Consider the following 22,179-nt stretch of genomic DNA (forward strand, 5'->3'; position numbering starts at 1 on the left):
TGGTTATAAAAATACATTTGTAGCTTAGTCTAACTAGAAAAGTTTTAAAAAAATCCACATTCATGGTCAAACATGCAGTATACCAGCTTTATCTTCCTTTAGACCAAATCCTAGTCCATTACTTTTTAGCCCGTGAACCTCTGCTTTTTTCCATTCTTGCATTCTTAACCCAGATCTTCCTACAAGTAAAATTTTAGATACTCAAAATCAACAACATAGCAGGGGGAGATACCCTTACATAAAACACTAGAGTCAAAATTTCATTTCCTCTGTGGAAAAAAAGGCTCTAACAACAAATTACATTATTCCCTTTAAACAATTTATGTATAAATTCATTTCTGTGGCGGAATGCAATTAGCTGCCAAATAAATATGATCACCCAGAAGATTTGAAGTGAGCTCAAATCACACAGCTTGGTAAACCAAGCATACAGGCAGCACTACAGCAGCAGAATGAAGGACCAGTTATTGAGCAGTGCCCTCTGTTTCTGGACATATGCCGGAGACGTTGTGACTGACACTAATTCAAGCGTTATGGGAAACTCAGCTAACATTGGAGGTTAGCTTGTTCCATATTTGTACAAATGGAATACAGATACTTTCCTCCTAAGGGCCTCATACTGATTAAATAAGAGAATTTATGGACCAGGCCTGATAGGTAAGTAGGTGCCCAGTAAGTATCAGTTTTCTTCCTTCTTCCAGTTGGTTTCCTTCCCTTTTGAGTCATTTCTGGCCAGTAAGCAGTCTTAAGTTGGTTCCACATCTGCTTAGGACATAGAAGTGCCCTCCCTATTTTATAATTCCTGCATCAATTCCCGAAGTTTAGAGTGCACAAGAACTACCTGCAGAGGTTGTTAAACTGCAGTCTTGAATTCCACCCTGCAAAGATTCAGCAAGTTGCTGTTAAACCTAGAAATCTGCATTTTTAATATTTATTAGAGTTGTTTAAAATATATATGGATTTGATTGTTGGCATCAGAATTCATATTTGGAGATGTTATGTCATGTTTGTGCATTAGTATCAAAAAATTTAAAAACTGGCTACAGTACTTTCTGATTTGCTATGTAACTAAATTTTTAAGAATACCCTGTTTTAAAATTCCCTTTATTTCCTTAGATCTTTATAAAACAGTTCATCTTTTGCAGATCATAGTGCTTTATTAAACAGATTCATGTATTCTTTTCCCATTTCTTTAACACAAAAAATTTACTCAATCATCAATAATTTTCATCTGACATTTCACTAAGTACAGGATTCATGTCAACATTATTAGATCAGTCATTCTGGTGGGTCACACAAGTTTATCCTCATTGTGCCAAATACCCACTCAAAAGATAAGCTGAATAACAGATGCCTCCAGGTGTATACAACAACCTCAGTTTCTTGAAGTTAGCCAGTACTGTTCAACAGGTCAAACTGCTAGTCTACAAAAATAAACTGAAAAAGACTCAAGTGTACAGCTTTACATATCAAATGGCAAGTTCATTTCAACAAGACCTCTACAACTAACTGTTCATTTGTACAAGTTCTCTGCTATCATTGCAAAGCCTCTCCTGAACAAAGTTATAAGTTTAAAATTTAAAACAAGCTTGATGAGATAAAATGTACCAGGTGGCTTTTCTGTAGCAGAAATTAATTACAACCATTTTTTCTCAAGCAATTTTAAAGACAAGCGAAGTTGAAAATAAATATTCAAGCATACGGTAAACTAAAGTCTATATGTAGAAATTCAGGTACAAAGCACAGCAGAGCCTATAAAGATAATTTAGAAATATAAACTAGCAACAAAGCAATAATTTCAAATAACAGGAAAAAGTTCTCCAATACCATTATTTAGATCATTTAGTGTTTATTAATTTCAGAGTTTTTTTTTGAATCCTGTTTCTAATTATATTTGATCACAGTATACCAACAGATACTTCCCTGGTGGCTCAGACGGTAAAACGTCTGCCTACAATGCGGGAGACCTGGGATCAATCCCTGGGTCAGGAAGATCTCCTGGAGAAGGAAATGGCAACCCACTCCCAGTATTCTTGCCTGGAAAATCCCATCGACAGAGGAGCCTGGTAGGCTACAGTCCATGGGGTCGCAAAGAGTCAGACACCACTGAGCGACTTCACTTTCTTTCTTTATACCAACAGATAAATCATACTGGATGAAATAAATGCCAATTTAATTTCTCATTAACTCCTTAATGACTTTCCAGATTTGTATATCGTAGAAAGGTTCGGGAAACTGGATTTGCATAAACCCCTGTTGGTATTTATAAAAGCTTTTAAAAGTTTTGTTCTTATCCTTTTGTTGATCCACATTATTAATGTAAAACTCTTAGGGGTTTGCAAACAAACACTTAAGCGTTGGGTGTTGGAGTGATTTAAGTTCTCAGGAGTGCTATTTTGACTTACTGACTTCAGAGTATCACCTCCTTTCTTCCCCTCGCTCATTTAAAAAAAAAAAAAGTGCAGAATGGTAGCAAATTTCCAAACTTAAGTTAAAGAAAATTAAGATTTTGCAAACTTGGATTAAACCCTTAGTTAAGAGATATGCCAAATATATATTCCACTTTAAAATTTTTATGAAATTGAACATGAAACAAAAATGAATTCTAGCTAAGTCATATTCTTTTAGAATGAACGAGACCTGACAAGACGTTATTAAGATATGACACGCTTATCATCCGTAACCAAAAAATTCAATTCCCTGCCTGAAGTTGACTTGGAAAATGATACAAAGTCTACTGCTGCTTTAAAGGACTGTAAGATAACATTTTAAAAGCCTGTCAAACATTGATAGCACTTATCAATATCCTTAATCTTCAGAACTAATCTATGGAGCCCATTCCATTCAAGTCACATATCCATAGTTGCTTGTACTGTGTTTTTTAAAAGGGGTACTGCTAATAATTTAAGCCATCCTTGAGACAAAATGGGGCTTCCCCGGTGGCACAAGTGGTTAAGAATCCATCTGCCAAGCAGGAGACACGGGTTTGATCCCTGCATTGGGAAGATCCCCTGGAGTAGGAAATCACAACCCACTCCAGTATTCTTGCCTGAAAAATTCCATGGACAAAGGAACTTGATAGGTTACAGTCCATGGAGTCACAAAGAGTTGGGCACAACTGAGTATGTAAGCACGTGAGACAAAATAGGTGTGAAGAATTCTTTTTGTATCTTGGATGCTTCAGATAATTCTTAAGAACTTAAAATGATTTATGTGTTCCTCCTTAATATGAAACTCTTTTAACATAGCTTCTGACCAGCAAAGAAATGTTCCTTAGGCACTGTAAGGTTTATTAATGATGGAGCATGAGCCCAGGTTGAAGTGTACAATTTGGTGTAACTACTGACAGTTAACAAGCACTATCTTATCTGCTGAGAGCAAGAAATGCCTTTACCCCACTAATCCTGAGATTCTTGAGGGAAAACTAATTTCACAAACAACTTTTGAAAGAATCCATATATAATAATAATCCTAAGAACTGCACATATTCAGGGTATTAGAAAAGATGTTTTCTTTTGTAAGGCATCAATGATTAAATTAATATAATGCATGTCTAATACAAGATGGTTAATACTCACAAAACCATGAATCTTTTAACCTTCTCTAGTTCCTGCTACTTTTACCATCTTAAATAATGAAAGAATGCCTCTTGGTCTAATCAACTATGGTTATTAAAAAAAAACTAAAACATCTGAAACTATTAGGCACATCAAAGGTACAGTTTATGTAGTTCAAGGTTCCCTTCTTAAGGGGCAGATGAGTTACCTGGCACATTATACATATGGAACTGTAAAGATCATCCACTAAATTCAACTTTCACATTTTTAGTTAAACTGAAAGACTTATATAGTAAATATTCAAATACACCATATCTTCAGTTACAACTGAGTAAGTGTAACATTTTACCAGATAAAAAGCTGGAATTTAAGTATGAGAAACCTTCATACACTGTGCTAGTATTGGTCTCTTCTTTTTAGACAAATGCCAGTCAGTCAGTCATCAATACTTTCAACACAGCAGTTAGAAGATAAACGTCCAAAACCGGTGACTTGGTTGTAGTCCATAATTTAGCAATTCAATGCCACTGGCATCATAATGCTGTGGAGAACAAGTGTATCTCCATATTTTAGTCAGATTTGTCTTTTTTCTTTCCTGTTAAGGGCACTTTGTTTACAACAGCAGACCCGACAGCTGTAACACCTCCAGCCACAGCAGACACGCCCCCTTTCACCAGCCCTATTCCCATGGAAGGCACAGTTGTAACAGCTGTTTTGGTCACCTCCAGACTCTTTCCACCAATCCAAGCCACGCCACCAATGGTGGCACCAACAGCTCCCTTTGTAACACTGAAGATACCCCCAGTCACACGGGACAGCATGCCTGGTTGCTGTTGTGGGTGATCTTTCATTGAACCTAGTGAGAGAAAATATAAGACAGTCAAATCTTAGTCTTTATAAAAACAGTACAAATCACTGAGTAGCCTAAGACTTCCTAACAATCAGGAGATTGTATTGATAAGGTCAACCAAATAAACACAAATCTGATCAAGACATGAAGAGCTATTCCCTCAAGGGTATAATTGTACATGTTTTAAAACATCTTGGTCCAATGCTAAGTCTTAGTATCTATGAGAAGAAATACTTTAAAGACTTGACACCTTTCATAAAATAGAAAACTATTTTAAGTGTTTCCTGGATTTACAGTTTTGTTGCTGTTAATTTTTTAAAAAGCTTTGTTTTATATCCTAAAAGGAGCATGGAAAAAAATATATTTAGCCTTTATATCCTTGATAGAATTCAGTCATTATTGAAAAAAGCTTCCTTACATTTAAAGCACTGGTTCTCAAGATGTGGTCTGGAACCCCTGAGTATCCCCAGGACTATTTAAGGGGTTACAAACTGCTTTCATGGTAATACTAAAACATCAATATTAACATGTCTTTTCACTTTCATTCTGTCACCAGTCTACAACAGGATTTTCCAGAAACTAAATGATGTGCAGTAACACAACAGACTAAACACAGAAGCAACTATGAGAATCTAGCTCTCTTCTATTAATCCAAATATTAAAGAGATTTGCAAAAATATTAAAACAATGTCAGGAATTCTCTGGTGGTTCAGTGGTTAGGACCGCACCCTTTCAATGCCAAAGGCCCGGGTTCATTCCCTCGTTGGGGAACTAAAATCCTGTGAGCCATGGCACTGCCACAAACAAACTGTCATTCTGCTCACGATGTTATTTTTCTTTTTTTGGAAAATAGTTATATATTTTTCAAAAAATGTGTTACATGGGCCTGCTGAATTCTCTTCATAGTAAAATACTTCAACATACTCTTCATATACTCCCAGAAAAGGAACATCAATATGAGAAATTCAGATTTACTGTCATGAGTTTTTTCTGTTTGTTTAATAGAGGCACTCAAACTGGCATGTAACCCAAACTCCAGCATAAAATGACTAGCAGGAAGACTTCATAAAAATTCGCTTCTGGCACCCTCAAACGCACAGAGATCTTTTCTCCTTCATAATCTAGTGACTCAGGCAGCAACAACACATGAGCAATGTTGTTTTTATTTTTTTTTAACTTCATGAAAAAATACTTGGTAACTATATAAGTCAGGCTATAACCACTAAAAAGGTATAATCTCACACAAGAAAGGTAAATTCATGGATAAATAGGTTCAACTAAGACCACCAAAGCTACTAAATCGTGGTTAGATAACTCTGGGAAACCAACAATATTTAAAAGAGAAACGATTCTGAAAATAGAGTTTCCTTAAATACGCAAGGCACAAATTTACCTTGAGTAACATTTTCTTCTTATTGTTTGGACAGTTTACATCATTTCACAAGGAAGAAAGCCTCAGTGCTTAGTCAAAATAGCTCACTTATAAAGATACAGCAATAGTTAAATTTATAAAACCAATTTTTTAATTGAAACTGAGTAATAAGCATAGTTAATATAAATTTTAAAATAGCTAAATAAGAGACTTAAGACACAGATAAGCATTTGAATATATTAATTATAAAATTATGATGGAAAGAATTACATAAGTGGTAATTCCTTTGTAATCCAAGGTTAGTAACACTAGGAAAAGCAGGGGGGGGGGGGCAGGAATCTTGAGGATAAAACATAAAAACCTCATGCTGAATACCTCATTAGTATTATCCTTCTATGCTAAATTTGGTGTACATGCATTTAATGAAGAAAATTTTTCTGTCAAATCAGACAAATTTTAATACTGTTATCACTGTGCTCTTAATTACCACCATATAAATTATTCACTTTGCAGACTACTTTTGTTTAAGAGGTTGCCAATATAAAGACACTGCTGAGGCTGTTCTCTTCCTTAACAGTCATGCTCCTGGACAGCCTTTATCTCTTTCCTGACATGGTTCTCACAAGTCCTTATTTACTTTCTCATTGAGCCCTAACTTTTCTCTTCAATACTCCAGAGTTCTAGTCTCTAAAAAATAAAGCAAACAAAACAGCTAGTTGTTTCTGTGTATAGTCAGGACATTCAGGTGTGTGTTACTAGTTTCCAGAGATTTTTGAAGTAAAGATAAAATGATTCCTGATGTCACGATTTTCAAACTAAAAAATAAGCAAACCCCAAGACCATGTATTAAAAAAGGAAGTTACCTATTGTAACAGTGAATAACAGGAGTTTAACAAATCTCAAGTGCCTCCTGAATTGAGTTTTTGTATTCATGACATCAAAACTAAACCCAGTCCATCCTTCCTCTGCACCCCACCCAAGTCTTTACTAATGAAAGGATACTCTACTTGTGAAATGGTCTTAGAATAAAAGAGTAGCAGAAAAATAGATCTTAAACAATAAAACAGTTACATAGTGTCCCTATTCATAATATCTATGCTTTCTTATTAAAAGCTAAAGTGTTTTAAGTATTTTTGGAACACATTTGCTGACAGAACAGGTTGTTACTTAAATTTAATAAAGACAATCTGAACTTTAATTCACTAGGATGTTTTTTCATTCTTAGTGTTATAGATGTGTACTTACCTTCTGGTGGCTCATCGCTAAGGTATGATGGGATTTCTTGTTGATTTTTATCTGTCTGATTCATGATCACCTAAAAAACACACACATTTCCATTTCAACCTCTGAAACTACTCATCATATGCTTATTAACACTTAATCAACTTTATTAAGTTGATAAACAACATTTTACTTATTATTATTTTGGCCAAGCTATGTGGCCAGGCATTAAACCGAGATCATGACAATGAAAGCACAGAATCCTAACCACCAACCAGGGAACTCCTGATAAACAACATTTTAAAACACCTATAACAAGACTACTTCACCTTGTCTCCTACTTTGTGGTGTTGAGAAATACTTAAAATTACTAGTTGAAAACACATTTTAAATCAAGCAAAGATTGGCAGGCACAATACAGGCTCTATGTTGTACTACAGCTTCAACTTAAATTGAAAATTACTAATTGAAATAAAGTTGAAATGTGGGAGTCAGCAGACAAAAATGTTAAGTGCTTTCTCCTACAGAATATTTCATTAAAAAAATTAATTTATTTATTTTAATTAGACGCTAATTACAATATTGTATTGGTTTTGCCATACATTAACATGAATCTGCCACAGGTGTACATGGGTTCCCCATCTTGAACCCCCTCCCACCCCCAAAAAAATAATAAATAAATAAAGTAGAAAACCATTGAATAATACACACATTATAATACCACTTAAGTAAAATTTTAAAAACATTATAATTATTTTACATATATAACATATACAGCATAAATATAAAAGTACAGACCTGACAGGTAAATAGGATAATGATTACTTCTTGCACAGAAAGACACTAAGAAAATTGAACACTTTTCATCGTAATACATAAACTTCAACTGGATATTTGTTCAAGGTGAGGGACAAATATTAGCCATAAAAGACATTCTTGGAAAAACTAGGGAAAGTTTAATATGGACTGAATGCTAGATAATTTCATCACATTACTGTTAATTTTTTGAGATGATGTTTCTATTACTTATGTAGACAATAAATCTTAATAATAAATCTTACACAATGCATACCAAAAAAAAAAAGAATATTTTATTTCACAACAGACCTAAAGAAACATCTATGTTTAGTTGCCAAGTCGTGTCTGACTCTACAGCCTCATAGACTGCCACATGCCAGGCTTCACAGTCCCTCAGTATCTCCCAGAGTTTGCTCAAACTCATGTCCATTGAATTGATGATGCCATCTAATCATCTCATTCTCTAGTACCCCTTCTCCTCCTGCCCTCTTTCCCAGTATCAAAGTCTTTTCCAGTGAGTCAGCTCTTCCCATCAGGTGGCCAAAGTACTGGAGCTTCAGCTTCAGCATCAGTCCTTCCAATGAATATTTAGGGTTGATTTCTTTTAGGATTGACTGGTTTGGTCTCTTTGATGTCCAAAGGACTCTCAAGAGTCTCCTCCAACACCACAGTTCAAAAGCATCCATCATCCTTCAGCTCTCAGCCTTCTTTATGGTTCATTTCTCATATCCATACATGACTAGTGGAAAAACTATAGCCTTAACTAGCAAACATTTGTCAACAAAGTGATGTCCCTGCTTTTTAATATGCTGTCTAGGTTTGTCATAGCTTTTCTTTCAAGGAGCAAGTGTCTTTTAATTTCATGGCTGCAGTCACTGTCCACAGTGATTTTGGAGTCCAAGAAAATAAGTCTGTCACTGTTTCTATTGTTTCCCCATCTGTTTGCCATGAAGTGATGGGACCGGATGACATGATCTTAGTTTTTTGAATGTTGAGTTTTAAGCCAGCTTTTTCACTCTCCTCATTCACCCTCATTAAGAGGCGCTCTAGTTCCTCTTCACTTCTGCATATCTGAGGTTATTTATATCTCTCCCAGAATTTTTTTTTTTTTTTTTTTAATAATCCCAAATGTTCCCTCGTGGGTACCAAGAAGCCACATAAACTTGAAGACCCCAAACTTTACTGACTCATTATCTCTTTTTTTTTTTTTAATTTTTTTTGAATGTTAATGAGCTTTTTTTTTTTTTCAATTTTAATTTAAAAAATTATACATGTGTTCCCCATCCTGAACCCTCCTCCCTCCTCCCTCCCCATACCATCCCTCTGGGTCGTCCCAGTGCACCAGCCCCAAGCATCCAGCATCGTGCATTGAACCTGGACTGGCATCTCGTTTCATACATGACATTTCACATGTTTCAATGCCATTCTCCCAGATCTTCCCACCCTCTCCCTCTCCCACAGAGTCCATAAGCCTGTTCTATACATCAGTGTCTCTTTTGCTGTCTCGTATACAGGGTTATCGTTACCATCTTTCTAAATTCCATATATATGCGTTAGTATACTGTATTGGTGTTTGTCCTTCTGGCTTACTTCACTCTGTATAATAGGCTCCAGTTTCATCCACCTCATTAGAACCGATTCAAATGTATTCTTTTTAATGGCTGAGTAATACTCCATTGTGTATATGTACCACAGCTTTCTTATCCATTCATCTGCTGATGGACATCTAGGTTGTTTCCATGTCCTGGCTATTATAAACAGTGCTGCGATGAACATTGGGGTACACATGTCTCTTTCCCTTCTGGTTTCCTCAGTGTGTATGCCCAGCAGTGGGATTGCTGGATCATAAGGCAGTTCTATTTCCAGTTTTTTAAGGAATCTCCACACTGTTCTCCATAGTGGCTGTACTAGTTTGCATTCCCACCAACAGTGTAAGAGGGTTCCCTTTTCTCCACACCCTCTCCAGCATTTATTATTTGTAGACTTTTGGATCGCAGCCATTCTGACTGGTGTGAAATGGTATCTCATAGTGGTTTTGATTTGCATTTCTCTGATAATGAGTGATGTTGAGCATCTTTTCATTGTTAGCCATCTGTATGTCTTCTTTGGAGTTCCAGCCTGTGACTCATCCAGCCTGGCATTTCACATGATGTACTCTGCATATAAGTTAAATAAGCAGGGTGACAATATACAGCCTTGACTCCTTTCCCAACTTTGTACCAGTCTTTTGTTCCATGTGAGTTTTTAACTGTTGCTTCTTGACCTACATAGAGTTTTCTCAGGAGACTGGTAAGGTGGTCTGGTATTCCCATCTCTTTAAGAATTTTCCAGTTTGTAGTGATCCACACAGTCAAAGGTTTAAAGTAGTCAATGAAGCAGAAGTAGACGTTTTTCTGGCTCCTTTGCTCTATGATCCAACACATGTTGGCAATTTGATCTTTGGTTCTTCTGCCTTTTCTAAATCCAGCTTATATTTCTGGAAGTACATCTGGTATTCTCTATAGAATACTGGTTAACTATCATTTATTTCACAAGAGACTTAAAGAAAAACCATACTATGAACTAAAAAAAAAATTCTATCTGAAAATTTTCATAAAAACATGACATTCTATTTCCAGTTTTTTAAGGAATCTCCACACTGTTCTCCATAGTGGCTGTACTAGTTTGCATTCCCACCAACAGTGTAAGAGAGTTCCCTTTTCTCCACACCCTCTCCAGCATTTATTGCTTGTAGACTTTTGGATCGCAGCCATTCTGACTGGCGTGAAATGGTACCTCATAGTGGTTTTGATTTGCATTTCTCTGATAATGAGTGATGTTGAGCATCTTTTCATGTGTTTGTTAGCCATCTGTATGTCTTCTTTGGAGAAATGTCTGTTTAGTTCTTTGGCCCATTTTTTGATTGGGTCATTTATTTTTCTGGAGTTGAGCTGTAGGAGTTGCTTGTATATTTTTGAGATTAGTTGTTTGTCCGTTGCTTCATTTGCTATTATTTTCTCCCATTCTGAAGGCTGCCTTATGATCCAGCAATCCCACTGCTGGGCATACACACTGAGGAAACCAGAAGGGAAAGAGACACGTGTACCCCAATGTTCATCGCAGCACTGTTTATAATAGCCAGGACATGGAAGCAACCTAGATGCCCATCAGCAGATGAATGGATAAGAAAGCTATGGTACATATACACAATGGAGTATTACTCAGCCATTAAAAAGAATACATTTGAATCGGTTCTAATGAGATGGATAAAACTGGAACCTATTATACAGAGTGAAGTAAGCCAGAAAGAAAAACACCAATACAGTATACTAACACATATATATGGAATTTAGAAAGATGGTAACAATAACCCTGTGTACGAGACAGCAAAAGAGACACCGATGTATAGATCAGTCTTATGGTCTCTGTGGGAGAGGGAGAGGGTGGGGAGATTTGGGAGAATAGCATTGAAACATGTATAATACCATGTATGAAATGAGTCGCCAGTCCAGGTTCGATGCACGGTACTGGATGCTTGGGGCTGGTGCACTCGGACAACCCAGAGGGAGGGTAGGGGAGGGAGGAGGGAGGGGGTTCAGAATGGGGAACGCGGGTATACCTGTGGCGGATTCATTTCGATATTTGGCAAAACTAATACAATATTGTAAAGTTTAAAAATAAAATTAAAAAAAAATAATAAAACAAGTGTATTCAATTCAAAAAAAAAAAAAACATGACATTCTTCTATAGAGATGACAGCACCAATCTGAATCACTTAGAGGAGCATTTTGATTACTTTGTATTGTTATCAGAGCTCTTATAAACAGAAGTGTTCACTAGCAAACTAATTAAAAATCTACAATTAAAAATACATTATACTATGATTATGTCTAAGTACAAGTAATAAGGAAAACTAAGAAATAAAATAAGCTATGTTGGGATGAAAAACATAAACTTTCTTTGCCCAATTTTCTTTACTATCTTAAAATATTTGCTTTAATATTCACTTGATTAAGTACTAGTCTAAAAGCTTTCTTGCTTGGCCAGAAAACTAGGGTTGTGACCTCAGTAGTCAAATAAGTATTTACTAATCATAAAACCACAGAGCCTAAATTATTAAATCTGTAAATATACAATAGAGATTTTAAAGAATATTATAAAATCCTGCCATCTGCAAAACAACATGCATGAACCTTGAGGATATTATTTTAAGTGAAATAAGTCAGAGAAAGACAAATAGTATATAATCTCAATTATATATGAAATCTAAAAAAGCCAAACTTAAAGATAAGGTGGTTACATGGGGCTGGGGGTGTAGAGTTGGGGAAATAACATGTTGGTCAAAGGGTACAAACTTTCCATTATAAGAGGAATAAGTTCTGAGGATCTAATGTATAGCATGATGACTACAGTTAAAAATACTATATTGTATGCTTGAAAGTTGCTAACAGATTTTTAAAAGTTCTCACCATAATAACAACAAAGGTAATTATATGAGTTAAGGATGTGTTAACTAACCTTAATCTGATAAACATTTTGCAATATATGTGTATCAAACCATCACATACACCTAGACTTACACAATGCTGTATGTCAATTATATCTCAAGAAAGCTAGGAAAAAAGAATATTGTGAAAACAGTATACTTTAATATGCTGATTAACTGACAGATTGAGTACCTACTATGCATCATGTTTTATGCATGGGATATAGCTGTGATCAATACAGACCAAAACTCCACCATCATGAACATCCCATATTGTCTAGTGGGAAAGACAATAAATATGCAAAGAATATACTGTATATTGGGGCTTCACTGGTGGCTCAAACAGTGAAGAATCTGCCTGCAATGCAGGAGAACCAGGTTGAATCCCTGGATTAGGAAGATCCCCTGGAGAAGGGAGTGGCTACCCACTCCAGTATTCTCGCTTGGAGAATTCCATAGACAGAGGAGCCTGGAGAGCTACAGTCCATGGCATGGCAAAAAGTCAGACACGACTGAGCAACTTTCAGTTTCATATTGTGTATTAGATAATGTTACCTGCTGTGGAAAAAAAAGATGAAGGGAAGAGGATGTAATATTTGAAGGCCTCATTGTGGTGATATCCCAAAGGAGCTAAGGACAGAAGGTACTTCAGTCAAGTGCCCTCAAGGCAGAAAAAACAATAAAAGCAAAGGTCCTGAAGTAGGAGCTTACCACAAACAGGAAGAAGGAACAGCCAGAAAAATGTGGCGGGGGCTGCAGCAAAGGGCAGTAGGAAAGGAGGTCAAAGAACGAGGCGTGGGTGACACAGTCCCTTACAGGCCAGAGAAGCAATTATCTCGTAACTCTGAGATGGGGAGCCAGTGAAAGGAGCTGACCAGAGAGGTCATGTGTTCTGAGTTACCCTTTTTAAAGACCATTCTGGCTGTGTGGGCAGAACAAGCAATCAGAAACGAGCACAGAAAGACCTATTAGTCTCAACCTAGGGTTTTCAGGGTTTACACGTACTGCAGTGTTTATCAGGATTAATGTTAAGTGATCAGAGAAGGTCAGGGAAGTTCCCTTTTCCTTTATGACTCCTATTGCTTTTAAGTACCGGATAATCAAATAAAAAGTCATTCATATTTCCTTCTATATGTCAATAAGCCAGGCAAAACACACTGATGGCAAATGAGGGTGCTAGAGGTAGTAGTCTGAGAAGTGAGACTTTTCAAAGGTAATTTAACTTCATTAATTCAACTTAAACTGTCTTTAAAACCTAAAGGGTGTGTAACTGCACCCTCAGCATTCAGCAGCATACATCCTGTGCTTAAATAAGTAATTTTCAGTTGCTCTAATGAAAAGTCTGACTCAGACCACAGATCAAGCGCACCTCATCTTATGCTAGTCTCATTGTCAACTTAATGTATTTCATACACACTTAAGATTTTAAAAGTAACACTAAAGATATGTAATCTCTGATAACAACAATTAAATATCTGAAAGAGTATCAGCTGATGCATTACTAGGAGTTGTTCCTGACTGATTTGCTTTCATTTTGAAACTCTCGTAAGTCAGAAAGTTAAATTTATTTTCATTCTCATTTTTATATTTCTTTATTGTCATGTTAAGATCATGAGAATTATACAGCACAGTGTTTAAAGTTTTGGGATCAGAGAATTTGCATTTGAATCCCAACTTGACTATATAAACTATATGGCTGAGGACAAATAACTTCCCAGATCTTTGCTGTTCAGGAAACAGAAATTAAAGATATTCTAACCCTCACTCTGAGAATACTATTTAACAGTTGAAAACAAAAATATGCAGAAACTCCTCTGACAGAATGGCCAGGAGTGTGTGTGCCCCTTCTTGAGAAATAACTATTTTGGAGCCACTTTCTTCCCCATTGTTGTAGTCACTTCAGTCCTGTCCGACTCTTTGTGACCCCATGGACTGTCGCCCGCCAGACTCTCCTCTGTCCATGGGATTTCCCAGGCAAGAATACTGGAGTGGGTTGCCATTTCCTTCTCCAGTGGATCTCGGACTTGAACCCATATCTCCTGCATTGCAGGTGGATTCTTTACCACTGAGCTACCTGGGATCCCCACTGAACTGTTAATTCCAAAAGGAGAGACACTTTGTCTGCCTTACTCAGCACTAAACCCAGTATCTGTATACCAGGAGATCATTTGGGTGATCAAGTAATTAATAGATGTCAGAATATCCTGTACAGAAATACAGGGATATTATATACACATACACCTTTCATATTTTAGCTGGAGTTATAAAACAGACATGCTAGTAACTACATATATTTCTGCTTTTCTGTATATATCCCACAAATTCCTACCCAAAGTCTTGCCTTTTCCTCTTAATACAGAATCCCTTTTAAAAAACAAACAAAATGTAACTTCTTCACATTTATCTACCTGGTAGTTTAAAAAAGAAAAAGACCATCATTTTAAAAGATCAGAGCTGTTTTATTTTATGATAGCATAAAAGACGTATGCAAATTCATCTAAATACTATGAAGTGACTTTACTCTCCTGCCAACAGGCAATGAGGAGCCATCAGCCAAGTAATACTGTCAGATCTGTATTTTAAAAAGCTAACTAAAGCAAGATCAGATAGAAGGACAGAGATTAAATACAGCAAGTGGCTACTTTATAGTCTAGTGAGATAGAACAGCAGTCTGAACTCTTGTCAATTGTTCTTGTCTAAATAAAGTTTAGACCAAAACCCTAGGAGTCACCCTTGATTTCCTTTTTTTTTAACATTCCCATCAAATCATTGGTAAATTCTGTTGCCTGAGTACGTCCAAGATACAACTACTACACATCACCTCTTCTGCTACCACTTTTAACTAAGCCATCACAATCTCTTATTTGGACAGTCACAAAGTCTCTTAACCGGCCTCTAAGCTTCCATCTTTGCTCTTCCTTCAGTCTAGCCATGTCATACTCTGCTTAAAACCCTCCAGCTTCTTCCTATTTTGCTCAGAATAAAATCCAGGGTCCTTTCCTTCGCCTTTGAGGGTCAACATCTAATACCCTGATATCATCTCCTACCATTCTGTTTCTTGCTCACTCCAGCCTGACAACATAGGCTTCTTTGCTCATCTTTTCTTGAAAGGCTCTTCCCCAATACATGTACATGGCTTGATTCCTTATTTCCTTCAGGTCTGTGCAAACGTCCCCTTCTCAGAGGTCTTCCCTGACTACCTTAAAACAGATTAGCACCCTCCTAACTCCTTTCCCTACCATTTCCATCTAACACTGCTCTATTTTCTTCATTGCTTTTACTGTCGCTTGATATACATGTTTATTCTGTCTCTCCCCCAATTAGAATGAAAGCTCTATTGTAACAAAGCTTGGTTTTGTCACTGCTTCATTCCCAGAGCCTTAATCAATGCCTGATTAAGTGGACACTCAAATACTTGAATTTTTGTGTGAAGTAGAACATAACTTGGGTATTAATATAAGACAGAAGGAGAATATAGGATATAAAATTTCTAGTGTGAGAAACAAAATAGAAATGATGAAGACGGGACAGGAAAGAGGAAACGAATGCTGAGAAAGATGGATTTTTTTATTTTATTTTAATTTATTTTATTTATTTTAGTTTATTTTATTGCAATAAGAACACTTACCATGAGATCTCCCCTTTAATTAAGTGTACACTGACTGTTGACTATGACCTGTTCCTGAATAGCTATTTTACCTTCAGCTGTTCAGTTCCTGAACAGCTATTTTACCTTCAGATGAGAGACATTTAGCAGCCTCTTCAGGAGACATTTAGCAGTCAATTGGACTTAAAGGGCCTGAAACTTAGCATGAAGTCTGAGTTAGAACTGAGGTCCTAAGAATGGTCTGAAGTGACAACTGAAGTTGCATGGGGTAAGTGGTGTGATTAAGGAAAAGTGCAGTAAGACAGTAGATTGATAAAGCTTAATTGGACTGTTCATATTTAAGAAGTGAGCAAAAGAGAAGCCAGCAAAAACAAAATATACCTAAAGATAGTCAAATGAGTAGAGTCTCATGGATAGCAAGAGATGAATTTATAAGCTTCCTAAAGACATATACAATGTAGACATTAAAATCATTTATGAAGATCAAATACTATGAGGGACTGTTGATGTTCTACTTAGAGGATATAAAAGGCATATATCACATGATACTATTTTTTTCAAGTGCACATAAAAGACTAAAGGTAAATATGCACACTAAGTTGCTTCAGTCGTGTCCGACTCTTTGCAACCCTATGGACTGTAGCCTGCCAGGTTCCTCTGTCCATGAGATTCTCCAGGCAAGAATACTAGAATGGGGTTGTCATGTCCTCCTCCAGGGGATCTTCCTGACCCAGGGATCAAACCTGCATTTCTTGCATCTCCTGCATTGACAGGTGGGTTCTTTACCACTAGCGCCACCTGGGAAGCCCCCAAGTGCTAACAAAGATTGCCACTAGGGGACAGAAATTACATATATGGTGAGGAGGGAGAGATACATAGTATTCCTGTAGAGAGAGAAATATATACACTTAACATCTATATTTTAATTTTCTACCATAAACATGTATTGATTTTGTAATTAAAGAAAATTATATTTTTAAGTCTTAGAAATCAGTGATATTCACAAAGGATATTTTTAAAGCTGACACAGTTCATCTATATAGTTATTGTAACTAATAGGTTTTTATCCTTAAATCAAGTTGATCATCTAAAAAGCAATGTTCCTGAATCACAAAATGCTGACTTGAAGAAAATGACATCATTGAGTTTTATTCATGGTTTTGTTCCCTTCCCTTCCCCCACCCCAGTCCTGACAGCACACCAAGACCTCCACTCTTATAGCTCTTTTCCCTGATTTGCAATTTGAAAATCTTATTTATAATTCTTACTATCTTATAGTACATATTTTGGTTGTAAGCCAAAACACAGTATTTGTGGAATAAATGGAATAAAAATATAATTTGTATCCACACTGTCTTTAAGCATCATAAGAAAATATGCATACCAATACATGATCCAAATTTCTGGTTTTTTTTAAAAAACACTTTCAGCTGGATTCATGCTCTTCAAATGTACCTCTTGAAGAATAGGCAATGGGATGCCAGGGGCTTCAAGAACCACAGGAGAGATAATAATGCATAAATTCTACTACACAGTAATTCAAAATAGTTTTATTTTTAAATATACACTAAAAAGTTAAAAGTGTTTGGGAATTTTTTAAGATAACCAGACGTTCAATAAATGTCATTCTTGCCTGGAGCTTCTTTTAGGGTATGTTGTTGTTTAGTCACTAAGTTGTGTCCAACTCATCCTCTGCTGCCACCTTCTCCTTTTGCCTTCAATCTTTCCCAGCATCAGGATCTTCAGAGTATAATTTACCAGCTCTTTTACCACCTCCCCTGAGTTTACCCCATTCTTAAATCACATTTACACTTACATTTACTAGTGTTACCAATAGTTACAAACAGGATTATCAATAAACAATACAAAGTCTAGAGTTGTGCAGGCCAGAACCTGGCTATCTAGTCTGACACAACTTAACTTTGAAAGCCCTGCCGCTGCTGCTGCTGCTAAGTCGCTTCCATTGCGTCCGACTCTGTGCGACCCCACAGACGGCAGCCCTAAGAGGCCACAAAGATTGATTTTTGTTTTGTATATATATATATTTTAATGTCTACATTTCTTGTACGTCACTCATATTAACAGCAAGTATATAGTATTAAAATTCCTACAGAACACTTTAGGGTAGTAAAAATTGTGTAAAAGCTTTTTAAGTATATTTAAGTACATGGAATATATTTTTCTGAATCCAAGACACCAATTTTCCTTATAAAGGTATTTTTGCTAAAATCCTTAACTATCTGTAATACCATCTTTACTTTTTACTCACATAAACCATTCCCAACTTCTACACACATATATGTGCCAAACTTCTGGTGGTATTACCTCTTCATGGATATTATCACTTCATCACTAGGAGAAATACTTTTTATATTACCATCCTGGTCATTATCATCATTATACTTTTATCTCTTAAATATGGAATTGTGAAGACAAATACACCCCTAATATTCTAAAACTGGAAGAGGTAAATAATCTACTTAATAAAATTTTAAAGTATACACATGAAGACAAATAACTGACAATGAAAGTATTGAAAAGACCATTTTAAAATGTTACCCTTAAACAACATTGTTAAATTCTATGCAAACCATCAGCCCTAAATTCAACATATACTTGGGTCCCTGCTATGTGCCAGGTACCCTGCTAGGCACTCAAGGTTTCAGTGTGAGTGTGATTAAACACACAGAGGACTAGTCTAAGTCAGAGTTTACAATCCAGTGGTTATATACTTTACCATCATTTATTTAGTTTCATTCAAAAACCAAAAAAAGGCTGCTCTATGGGAACTCATAATGCACACAAATTTCTTTTTAAAAAATGTACTTTCCTAAGAAAGGCAATAAAGACAGAAAACAGCCTTTAGATCAGGACAAATAATTTAACTTCCTCTAAGGACATATATCAGTTTTACCATGTGGTCCTGACATGTGAGTATATAGTACCAGCTAAAACTGGTCATAAGTATGTTTTTTTAAGAAACTCTGAAATGTGAAAGAGTCCTTTACTGTAGACTGCAATTCATCAGCAGTTCTTTAAGCATTTTAAGCCTGGGAGAAATAATTCTTGTCCAGTACAACAATATCATAGATATAACAGCTGGCAAATACATTGAGCAAGGATTTATAACAACACTATTCTCTAGAGGGTAATTTCTTCCAATAATAGGAATAAGTAAACAAATGCCTCTATGAACCCCCTCCCTTTTTTAAAAGAAAACAAATCAGTGTTGTTTACAGATGTCTGTAATATATATAAAATTCTTGTTAATAATGAAAAGAAAATCTGAAAATAGTACTCAAACGTGCCTAAGGCTCAACACCCCTGTGTACCAAGGGAAGTTAAAGAGTACTAACACATTGTACATGAAGCACAACTACAAAATACAGTGCACGACAGTTTACCTTCAAAGACACTTCAAAAATTTCTTACTAAACAGTAAGTGCTAATTTCCCTATAAGAAAAAGACTATAAATCAATTAGCTAAATTATTCTACATATTTTAATATATATAGAAACTTTGCCACGTTCTCACTCCTATGCTTTAGCTTCTTTGCCAAATAACTACAAGGAGTTTAAAATATATATTTATACAGAGCTTTAGCCCACATACACCAACAAACAGTGTATATTAAAACACCAGCTTACTGTTTTTAGGCTTCTCTAGTTAACCAGCTCTCAACAGGCTCCTTTTAAAAATGATCCCTGCCCATTAAATCAACAGCAAGTGAACTGCAGGAAATGCACTGAATGTGTCAGGAAAGAAAAAGAAATCTGCCAGTAAAACTTGCCAGTGACAGTAACAACCGACAGTATCAAAATGGCATTTTTTAAGTGTTGCTCTTAAATGAAACATTAACCAGAATTACAATAACCTATCAAACCAAATAACCAGCATGCCAGTCATTTTCACTAAATTATACTTCACTAGTTCAACAGATATCTGTGTCCCTGCTAATGTGTCAGACACTGTGTTAGACACTGAAGGTTTATTCTGAACAAGCATGTCAAAGCCCTCCTTTCAGGGTGTTTATGTATAATCCAGCAAGGTACCTTCAGGAAGTAGCATAACAACAACAATTCAATGACTAAAACAAGAAAAAGGTAAAGATTTTCCTGGAGTTAAAAAAGAACCACACACACAAGATCTAACAATGTTCTCTACGTAATGACATATTTTTCCTGCACTTGCTTTCTAGTGTACGTTATAACAAAGACTAAAGAAATGAAAGTGAAAAAAATCAAAACAGGATGCATGTAGGTTTATTAAAAGTTACTTCCTTCTTGCTTTAAGAAAACAGACATGGGTACACACACCCAGACATATACCTGTTGATGTTATATCAATACTCCTGGGGAACTCTTTAGAGCACCCACACCAGTTTTAAAGGTTCAACAACAAACAGCAAATAATCACAGATAGTAAATAAAGTGTTTTCATTTGAATTTAGCATAAGTGTTCACAAGGGTAGAATAAATCAAATAAACTCTCCTCCTTCCCTGGGTGTTTCTAAACCTTTCCCAATGGCCCCTTCCCCCGCCCCGCCACCCTCCCCCTTCCATCCCTTTGGGCACTAGCAAGTCCTTTTTTTTTTTTTTTTTTTCCTTTAGCAGAGGGAGTGACGTGGCAGGAGAGGCAGAAAATGACCCTGAAGGAGCCCTGGCTGAGGCTGAGCTCAGCACCTCCTCCCTCTGCTCCACGTTGTACACCCAGCAAACCCCACTCCCACAGAGTTCCAGAATTTCTGTCTTCTAACATACAAGAGGCGATCTGCTAAATACAGGAGAGAGGAACTGATCATAGGTGGGAGCTTGGGGATCAGTCTTGAGGTGCGTGTGCATAGCAGGCACGGTTTTTATGTAGACTCAGGAGGCACTGATGGCCCTCATGGGTGCTCCAGCGGTCCCCAGTCACCCCCCGGGGCCGTCAGCACCTCCGTCCATCGCTTCACTTTCAAGCTCAGGTTAGGCGTGGTGGTAGAGCTACCTGGGAAGGGCACTGGGAATGTCCACTGGGGACCAAGGCTCGTGTGGTTGAACCCAAGAGAACAGTTTATCAACAGGTTAGGAGTGAGCGGGGCGGGGAAGCACGCAGCCCCCCCTGCCGCATCCCTCTCCTCTCCCAGGCTGCTGACATCCTCCCACCCACCCCCATTTTTCCGGCCTGACACCCCAGGAGGTAAGAAGTCAAGAGGAAGCGTCCAATGAGGGTCCCAATCTCAAACCACGGCGGGGGAGTCAGAAACGAGTAAAGGGGGGGTAACCCCGCCAGCTAACCTCCACCCGCCCGCAACACGGTCCCGCCCCTCCCCCTTCCCCGTTCAGCAACCCCCCCGCCACCACCACCACCAAAAAGGCTCCGGGCAGCCAAGCCTGGGGAGGGAGGCAGTGAAGTGCAGAAAAGCTAACGGAAAAAGGCAACAGAGAGGAGCGCAGGAAGCCGGAACGGCGCCCCCTACCCTCCCTGACCGACTTACCGCTGGGTCGGGGGCCGGCGCCGGGGCCGGGAGAAGGAGCGGGCAGCACCGAGGAAGGGCGAGGCGGCCTGAGCGGCGGGCACAGCCTCGGGCAGTCGCGGGCTCCGCAGACGCCTCCTCCGGCTGTGGAGCCAGAAGACACGGTTTGCGACGGCGGCCTCTGGCTGCGGACGTGGCGCCGGACGCGACCCGCCCCCTCCACCGCCTCCTCAGCTCCCGCCTCCTCCTACGGCTCGCGCTCCAAAGCGCACGCGCACCCGGGGCCCCTCCCGCGCCCACCGGGCACACGCCCACCCGCTGCTCGAACTGCCCAGCCCTCCCAGCAGCCCCCAGCTGGTCGCCTCCCGACGTGCGCACGCGCGCCGCTCCTCAGCTTCAAGCCTACTCCCGCCCCTTCGCCCGCTGGGTGCAACCGCGAGAACCCCCGGCTGGTCTCCGCGCGCTTCCCCCTGGTCCTCCCGCCCCCTTCCCCGCTGCCGTCCAATCAGATCGGGCGAGGGGCGCGGAGCGCTAGGAACGTGTAGTCGGCGGCCCTGCGGCCCTACTGCCAACGCCTGCGGCCCTGCGAAACTTCAGTTCCGCCACGGATAACGGTCGTTGTGAATTCCGAACCTTCGCCCTAGGGAATATGGGACGGTTGCCAGTTTCTCCAGTCCTTCGCCCGGGGCCTCGACGTCCCCTTACCTGCTTTCCCTCAGGAGAGTGAGTGAGCTGGGCCTGCTCTCAGCCGTTCACCTTGGGGCTCCCTGTGAGCCTCTATTTACAGGTGACAGGGGACAGAGACGCTGCTCGTTTATTATTTTTTGTTGTTGAGAAACATTGCTCATTTATT

At 38.2% G+C, this 22,179-nt stretch overlaps 1 protein-coding gene across 1 annotated transcript; it reads right to left on the reverse strand.

Annotated features, from left to right (window-relative positions):
* Nucleotides 1-1,137: 1,137 nt before the first annotated feature.
* TMEM263 (transmembrane protein 263) lies at nt 1,138-21,575 on the reverse strand. Its single transcript, XM_070370218.1, has 3 exons — nt 21,348-21,575; nt 7,025-7,094; nt 1,138-4,413 (listed from the first exon to the last, which is right to left on the reverse strand). Exons 2-3 carry the CDS (start codon nt 7,086-7,088, stop codon nt 4,127-4,129), a joined length of 351 nt encoding a protein of 116 aa, XP_070226319.1. The 5' UTR covers nt 7,089-7,094; nt 21,348-21,575; the 3' UTR covers nt 1,138-4,126.
* Nucleotides 21,576-22,179: the final 604 nt, after the last annotated feature.

Source organism: Bos mutus, chromosome 5 (genome assembly GCF_027580195.1).
Source record: "Bos mutus isolate GX-2022 chromosome 5, NWIPB_WYAK_1.1, whole genome shotgun sequence".
NCBI classification, from domain to species: Eukaryota; Metazoa; Chordata; class Mammalia; order Artiodactyla; family Bovidae; genus Bos; species Bos mutus.